We start from the raw sequence: 8,400 nt of genomic DNA, 5'->3' as shown, positions 1-8,400 counted from the left end.
TTGAGATAGGCGGAACTCCCCCCTGAGAACCGTATATGAGACTTTCACATCGTACAGCTCAAGCAAAAACACCGAAATACTAGTTGTAACGGATATGGAATAGAAAGTTTTAAAGTTATTAAGTTTTGATCCCATCTTCTCTGGAAAATCCGAAAGCTCTTCTTTGTGGTGATAATACCAAAATATCAAGTTGGCGCAGTTGTCTTTATCTTTATTTTGATACGTATGGGCCTCTTGAATTCTCTTTTTCCCTATCTCTTTCTAGAATTTATTTTTTGTGGAATATGGCTTTTATTCTTTGTTTTCTTTATTATTGATAGGAATTCTCTTGTTAAGACCCTATGAATCGATTAAAACCTCAGATTCATACTAGAACCACGATGATTCAATAAAAAAACCTAACCTAAATCAAATCAAGGATTCTCTGAGTAAGAATCCTCGAATCATCACTTATTCCCTGAATAAATAGAATGACTAAAAATTTAAAGAAAGGTTTTGCTTTTTGTCAAAATATAAATAGGGGTTGAAAGAAAAGAATCTTTAGATTTAGAAATTTGAATTCTTTGTTTGAAAATTTTTTGAAGCTCGGACACGGGGTCTGAATATTAAGTATGAATCATAGTTCAAATATTTCTTAATCTATTTCGTGTTCCAAATATTAGAATAAATATCTGACAAAGTAGAATCATCTCTATCAAGATAACAAACTCATTCTCTGTACTATCAATAGGATCAGTTATAACAAGTCACACACTCATACTCCAGAAATATAGAAAAAAAAAGAAATTCCACGATCGAACTACCAAAACAAAATAGAATGTACTATAAATCGAAGCTCTAAATGATTCATTTTGGACTCAAAAGAAAGGACTTCATGGTTCTTATAGATCTAATTCATTGAAATTCCATCCAATAAAACGGAAGAATTATAAATCTCCAAAATTATTGATAGAAATACCGCAAATAAGGCCATTGCGACATCCATCAAAGGAGTAGTTCCCCACCCAGGAGCTACTTTACTATATTTCGAATTCAATGGTTTTAATAAATCTCCTACTACAGTTCGTCTTGGACCAAATTTAGAACAGTTCTAAACAGTTTGTGTAGCCATAAATCCTATTGTTTTCATTGAGATTTGTTGACTTTGTATACCATTCCATTGTAAATAAACTATCCTATCATAGAGCCATTGGGGTCTTGAAATTATATAAATATGATAAGAATGGAAACAACAACCCTAGTCGCCATCTTTATATCTGGTTTACTTGTAAGTTTTACTTGGTACGCCTTATATATCGCTTTTGGGCAACCTTCTCAACAACTAAGAGATCCATTCGAGGAACATGGAGACTAGTTGAAGTACTGAGCCTCCTGATATCGGGAGGCTTAGTACTTCAACTGAAATAATAAAAAATTATTTCACCTTTTTAGTTCTTTTTAGTTGGAACTTTAGGCGGTTCTCGAAAAAAGATAGCGAAAAAAATTATCCCTAGAGTCGAGACTAAGAGAAATGTATAAACCAATGCTTCCATAGATTCGATCGCAGTTTACAATTATAGCTTTCATACCTATTTGTTTCTTTTTATTTTCTTTTTTTTATCATCTTCCAGATAAAGAACGAACAAGAGTAAAATGAAGTTGATTCAAATAAAGATTTCTCTGGTACCCAATGTCAATAAAAGTAAAAGAAAGAAAATAAGGGAAAAAGAAAGATACCAAAGCAATGTTGTATCAGGCTGCCTGTCTTTTTGTAGTTGGATGTCCAAGTTTTTGGAATGCCCCAAATTCGACTTGAGCATCTAAATCTGAGTCAATACCAACAAAAACATCTCTAAATAAGGTTCTAGCACCATGCCAAATTTGTCCGAAGAAGAAAAACAAAGCAAACGAAGCATGCCCAAAAGTAAACCAACCTCTAGGACTTCTACGAAAAACACCATCGGATTTCAAAGTAGCACGATCTAATTTGAAAATTTCACCCAATTGAGCATGTCTAGCATATTTTTTTCATAGTAGCAGGATCACTATAACTGACACCGTTGAGTTCACCGCCATATAACTCAACAGTTACACCTACTTGTTCAACACTATACTTCGATTCTGCCCTTCTAAAAGGAACATTGGGTCTACCAATTTCATCGCCGTCTACTAAAATGACCAAAAATATTTCAAAAAAAGTAGGCATATGATATACAAAAAGTTCACGCCCTTCTTTATCGCTAAAGATAGGGTGTCCTAACCATCCAACAACAACTATTCCATCCCTGTTATCCATTGAACCTACTCTGAATAATCCTTTTTTTGCCAGATTATTGCCGATGTAATCATAAAAAACTAATTTTTCAGAAATTTTAGACCAGGCTTCTGATAAAATTTGATTTTCTGCTAGCGCAGCACTAACTCTTCGATATATTTCTTGCTGGAAGTACCCCTAATCCCATTGATAACGAGTGGTCCCAAATATTCAATAGGGGTAGTTGTCGAACCATACCACATAGTTCCGGCAACAACAAAAGCTGCAAAAAAAAAACAGCAGCAATACTAATGGAAAGGATGGTTTCCATATTTCCAATACACAATCCTTTGTATAGAGGTTGTGGTGGACGGACGCTAAGATAGAATAGGCCCGCTAATATTCCCAATGTTCTTGCTGCAATATAATGAGAGGGTATTCCTCCTGGAACAAAAGGATCAAAACCTTCCATGCCCTATGCTGGATTTACAGGTTGTACTTTTCCCGTTAGTCCATAAGGATCGAACACCCATATTTCGGGACCATACAAGCCTGTTACATGGAATGCACCAAAACTAAAGCAAGCTACCCTTGAGAGAAATAAATAAATTCCAAAGATCTTTGGCAAATCCAAAGAGGGTTTTCCTGTACGTTCATCACAAATATTTCTAGATCCCAATACACCCAATGCCAGATAGCTGCCAAAAAGCATAAGCCAGAAAACACAAATGTGCTCTCGCTACACCTTCATAACTCCAAATACCCGGATTCAATACGGTCCCCCTTGTGATACTCCAACCGCACCATGAATTGGTTATTCCTAAACGAGTCATGAAAGGTATAACGAACATACCCTATCTCCACATTGGATCAAGAACAGGATAAGAAGGATCAAAAACTGCTAATTCATACAGAGCCATCGAACCGGCCCAACCAGCAACCAGAGCTATATGCATTATATAAATAGAAAGCAACCGACCGGGACCATTCAATACAATGGTATGAATACGATACCAAGGCAAAATCATAGAAATACCCCTTATATCAAAAATAAATGGACACTATGCAACTTTATTGCATTGTAAAAGACTATAATATGACTATCCTATGGACCACTCTTGTTCAGTCAATTATTTCCGAATAAGGGTGTTGTATTTTGTTCTATTCTGGTGGTAATATTGGAATAATTCTATTCGTAGGAATAAAGAGAATCAGATTTATTCTATACTCGATAAGTACCAATACACAATGGGCGAGTTGATCTCATTTTCTATGAGCGAATGATTCCATACTTATTTATCATTAGAAAGACCTATTCGTAATAATTTGAGTTTATTCATTCCTTCTTTATTTATGAATTTTTAGAATCTATGGATAAAATAAATACAATAAGAACTAGTATGAATATTCTAAAGACAATTAAAAAATTGTTACGTTTCCACCTTAACGTCAAATTTAGTATTTAGTTCTTTCTTTCATTTAATGCCTGTTGATGTTCCAAAAGTTCCCTTCCGAGATCCTAGAGAGGCAAATCTATTTTGGGTTGACGTATAGTGCGACTTGTCAGATATATTGGGTCATATGGTATTTTCCCGTTCTATACCCCGATCAAGATATCCCCCGTTTCTCCCAAGAACGATAAAACAATAAATTGAATTATCAAAAATTTGGAGGGTGAAGGGCAATTAGATCCATTTTTGAGGGGATTCATATTACTACTTTCAATTAGAATAATTTATGGTTGTCTTGGTTGGACTAAAAAAATGAAGAATCCAGGCTTCGTTTAGAAAAAAAAACTAATTGGATTGGTAAGATATCTATGATTGCTATTCATATTTTTTCTTTGTAAAGAGATCCTAATTGTCAAGCAAAGTTATCTTAACTCTAATAAATACTTGTATAAAGTGAATTGAAAAAAAAAAAGAAATACAAAAAAAAGGTAATGGGAGCATTTGTCCTATATGTACAAATCCAAATCGGGCGGATCTTTACCCGAAGTAGAGAATAAACCTAAAAAGATGAAACGAACCCATTCAGGAACAAGAAAATACCATTGTGGTTTGGATTAAATCTCGATAAAATAATACATCAATGAGAAGTTAATTCGATAAGTTTAATGACCCTTTTTTATAACTTCTAATTTTATACTGGAAAATTGAAAATAGAAATATAAAAAAGGAGTCAAAACTCCTCTTTATTGAAAAATCGAAGAAACGCCCTTTCGTTAGAAGCTAGAAAGAACCTTTCTTGAAAAAAAGAAAGAGAACTGGAATCTATACATTGATTCACAATTTTTTTGAACCGTATGCATCAAAAGGTGCATGTACAGTTCTTACTAGTGAGATTTCGAATCAACTTATTGATTTTATGGTATATCTCAGTATTGAGGATGAGACCAAAGAGATGTATTTGTTTATAAACTCTCCTGGGGGCTAAGTAATACCTGGGGTGGCTATTTATGATACTATGCAATTTGTGCGACCAGATGTCCATACAGTATGCATGGGATTAGCCGCTTTAATAGGATCTTTATCCTGGTCGGAGGAGAAATTACCAAACGTCTAATATTCCCTCACGCTTGGCGCCAATGATGTTTTTATTTGAGAGAAAAAAGAAGACTATGCCTTCGCCATATGAATACTAAGTAATAATAGCATGGCACTTTGAATTCGATATGAGAAATTTTGTATTGTTTTTTTTTCAAAACATTAGATTCTGTATCGAGAGAGTAGTATGAGATAAGGGGTATTTCCAATTTTCTCTTATCTATGGGGAGTTCGGTTCGGCATCACAAACTTTTTTTATTTTCATACTGTAGAGTTCTTAGCAATATTTATGTTATGAAAGAGTATGAATTTTTTTTTCCTGATTTGATCGGATTAAAAAGAAACTTTGGGATTGCTGAATCACAGGGTTGTTCAATTCTATCTTTTTTCTATTCTTTATCTTTCTTTTCTCTTTGCTTTACCATGCGAGATAGGAGAAACTTTTATTTTGTTATATAATCAGGGTAATGATGCATCAACCTGCTAATGATTTTTATAAGGCACAAGTAACCGAATGAATCGTGGAAGCGGAAGAACTGTTGAAACTACATGAAACCCTCACAAGGGTTTATTTACAACGAACGGGCAAACCCTTCTGGGTTGTATCCGAAGATATAGAAAGAGATGTTTTTATGTCAGCAACAGAAGCCCAAGCTTATGGAATTGTTGATCTTGTAGCGGTTCAATGAAAATAACATGGATTTCATGCAAATCACAGATTTTTGATTTTATCTTTGAATTGAATATTCTATTAAATAGAAGCAATTCATCATCATTTGGTTAGGATCAATCTAAACCATCCAATCATATTATGTATATGATTCAACATGCCAACTATTAAACAACTTATTAGAAATACAAGACAGCCAATCAGAAACGTCACAAAATTCTCCGCTCTTCAGGGGTGCCCTCAGCGTTAGGAACATGTACTAGGGTGTATGTGCGACTCGTTTAGATTATGAGCTGGTACAAAAGAAAGAAAACACTTTTTACAGTATTAATGATCAGTATCGGTGAATGGGACAGGATGGAAAACGAAACTCCATTCATTATTAAAAAAAAACTCTATCATATCCCTCTATTGTGTATGAAGTTTATGGTTTCCGTTGGTGTAAATCCATTCATTTGAATTTAAGATAATAAGAAATTCTCCATTGCTAACAAATGGTTATCCATTAAGCGGAGGAAATCTTATTTAAAATCATAAAACATAAAGATTAGTTAGGCTCCCAATCTGGCAAGAACGGACTAAGAGGATCTGCTACCCAACAAACTTTCACAATTAAATATCGTTACTGTATTGGTAGATCTGATTGTGAAAGACCTATTACTGGATAATTCATGGGTAGAGACAAAGTGTGTGAACTATATATGTTTTCAATAACATCAATTAGTTGATTAAATATACATTAAATTAAAGTATAAAGTAAAGGCTCCGGTGTATAGAGAAGACCTCACCGTTTAAGAAGTAACCATAGAAACGAAGGAACCCACTATTTCTTTTTTTTTTATTTCTTTTATTTACTATATTTTTGATACCTAGAAAAATATAATTTCTTATTTCTTTCTTATTTCGTAGTGAAATACATTAAAAAAGAATAACAGAATCGTGGTTGGGAAGGTTAGAGTAGCCAAAGGCATTGAAGTTTTTATTTTATGCATTGGCAAAATCCATTTTGTTTTAATAGACTAGGAAGGGGGAAAAAAAATAACTAAAAGAAAGGTAATCAATTAGTTATTCGTCAAAGTTTAATTTATTCAATGACCAGAATTAAACGGGGATATATAACTCGAAGACGTAGAACAAAAATTCGTTATTTGCATCAAGCTTTCGAGGGTCTTATTCAAGGTTTACTAGAACTATTACTCAACATAAAATAAGAGCTTTAGTTTTTGATCATCGGGATAGGGATAGGAAAAAGAGAGATTTTCAGCGTTTATGGATCACTCGGATAAACGCAGCAATTCGTAAAAGGGGAGTCTCCCATAGTTATAGTAAATTAATACACAATCTGTACAATAGACGGTTCACTACTAGAAATGAGGGCTATGGGAACACTTATTTAGCGACAGTTCTTGAATCATTACTATAAATACCATATTGTGACGGTTAAATCCGTAGCATAAAGTTGTCTAGGCTATTAGCACAGAAAATATTTATAACTATCACAATAGGCTTACAACCGTCGCAATAGGGTAGTTTGTGGTAACGATTTTTAGAACCATCGCAATAGATAATTTTTACCACGGTTATTTTTTTGACAAAAACTAATATTTCCGGGGAATTTTCCCTCCATTATTTTCTTTACCCGCTTCTTTCAATTATATACATATTTACACAGTACTTAAAAATAAAAACAGTATTGCAGCTTTAGCTAGGGTTTAGAAATCCCCAAATCGCTATATACGAACTTCAGATTTGACTCATCTTCATCTTCATCTTCATCATTTCTTCAACATCCGACTTCCATAGCTGGATTTATCCTTCTCTTCGTGAGTTCTTCAGTATCAAGATAGTTGGATACATCTTCTTTTCGTTGTATAAATCTTTAATTGGTTGTTGGATACATCTTCATTCGGTTGAATCAGTTGAAAATAGTTTGATACATCTTCAATCGGGGTTCAAGTGAAAGACACTTCAGTTTGGTTTGTATCAATTCAACCGCTCTTGTTCTACTCATCTTCTTCTCCATTCAATTCGGTTTGAATCGTTCCCTACAACAGTCTCTTTGTCAAGGTCAGCAAAATGTTCTAGCATTTCTCTTTTGCTTTCTTCTAATTGCCTCATTTTCTCATCGTTTTCGTTGATACGAATTTCGCTAAGTTCATTACTGTGTTTATACTTGACGTGGGTAATTCCTTGAACTATTGTTTCTGTAATTTCGTAGAAATTTTGGGATTGTGCTGGGATTAAGAGTTGTAAAAAAAATGGGATTTAAGGTTCTGTTATGATTGTTTGATTTTACCGTTGGCTGTGTGATTTCGTAGAATTTTTGGCTGTTAGTTTAATTTAGATGAAGTACGTGACCTGTTTTGTTTAAATTTCAATGTTAAACTATTATTATTGTCGTCGTAGGAGTGAAACTGAAAGAGTAGAGAACCAGAAAAGAGGAGATTGGATCTCTTTGTCTTAAACCTCTCTCCGCATCAAAAGATTTAGAATTTGAGGTACTCTATTTATATTGATAGAATAATAAATTGAATGGAAGCATTGTATAATTCATGTAACAAACATGTCAGGGAAAACACCTCACTCTTTCACTTCCTATTCTGAATTTATAAGATAGTGGCTGAGATGTTTTCTTTCTTTTCCGGATTCTTTTACATTTGACAACTTTTGATCGCTGTAATTCCGAGGGAGTCAGGAAAGTGGCATTAATAGAAGACATTTGTCTTGTGGGGAAAATACTGAAGGAGGCAAAGATCAAAGATACAGGTATGCTTTAAGTGTCTTGTATTCTTATTTATGCGCAGTTTAAAAAAATGGAGGTCACTTGATGATTCAATGCAAATAGTCATTAATAAGTAAGAAAATTATCTATCTAATCAACATCCTTCCAATAAATAAGCTTTTTGTTTGGTCCACAACCTGTGTGTCTGTTTTCTTTGCAGGTATTTCAG

At 33.8% G+C, this 8,400-nt stretch overlaps 2 protein-coding genes, 1 long non-coding RNA gene and 1 pseudogene across 3 annotated transcripts; 2 read left to right on the top strand and 2 right to left on the bottom strand.

Annotated features, from left to right (window-relative positions):
* Nucleotides 1-1,993: 1,993 nt before the first annotated feature.
* Nucleotides 1,994-2,705, bottom strand: LOC124893156 (photosystem II CP47 reaction center protein-like). Its single transcript, XM_047404257.1, has 2 exons — nt 2,487-2,705; nt 1,994-2,431 (listed from the first exon to the last, which is right to left on the bottom strand). The coding sequence occupies exons 1-2, from the start codon at nt 2,703-2,705 to the stop codon at nt 1,994-1,996; spliced, it is 657 nt and encodes a 218-aa protein (XP_047260213.1).
* Nucleotides 2,706-2,708: 3 nt separating this feature from the next.
* Nucleotides 2,709-3,189, bottom strand: LOC124893155 (photosystem II CP47 reaction center protein-like). The gene is made up of 2 exons (XM_047404256.1): nt 3,098-3,189; nt 2,709-2,931 (listed from the first exon to the last, which is right to left on the bottom strand). Exons 1-2 carry the CDS (start codon nt 3,187-3,189, stop codon nt 2,709-2,711), a joined length of 315 nt encoding a protein of 104 aa, XP_047260212.1.
* Nucleotides 3,190-3,715: 526 nt separating this feature from the next.
* Nucleotides 3,716-5,505, top strand: LOC124893154 (annotated as a pseudogene).
* A 1,608-nt stretch (nt 5,506-7,113) lies between these two features.
* LOC124893158 lies at nt 7,114-8,370 on the top strand. Its single transcript, XR_007050576.1, has 3 exons — nt 7,114-7,516; nt 7,856-7,947; nt 8,145-8,370. It is a non-coding gene; the product is annotated as an uncharacterized LOC124893158 (long non-coding RNA).
* The last annotated feature ends 30 nt before the right edge of the window (nt 8,371-8,400 follow it).

This window comes from Capsicum annuum, unplaced genomic scaffold (assembly GCF_002878395.1).
Source record: "Capsicum annuum cultivar UCD-10X-F1 unplaced genomic scaffold, UCD10Xv1.1 ctg5471, whole genome shotgun sequence".
Taxonomy (NCBI): domain Eukaryota; kingdom Viridiplantae; phylum Streptophyta; class Magnoliopsida; order Solanales; family Solanaceae; genus Capsicum; species Capsicum annuum.
Note: the sequence above shows the minus strand (reverse complement) of the source record. Positions and strands in the feature narration are given on the sequence as shown.

Excerpts from the sequence above, each read along its gene's own strand:
- LOC124893156 (XM_047404257.1), bottom strand. The coding sequence starts at position 2,705 with ATGGAAGGTTTTGATCCTTTTGTTCCAGGAGGAATACCCTCTCATTAT. Across the intron at positions 2,432-2,486 it reads TGCCGGAACTATGTGGTATG|GGGTACTTCCAGCAAGAAAT; the intron begins GTTCGACAACTA and ends CAATGGGATTAG.
- LOC124893155 (XM_047404256.1), bottom strand. The coding sequence starts at position 3,189 with ATGCATATAGCTCTGGTTGCTGGTTGGGCCGGTTCGATGGCTCTGTAT. Across the intron at positions 2,932-3,097 it reads TATCCTGTTCTTGATCCAAT|CTATCTGGCATTGGGTGTAT; the intron begins GTGGAGATAGGG and ends GCTTTTTGGCAG.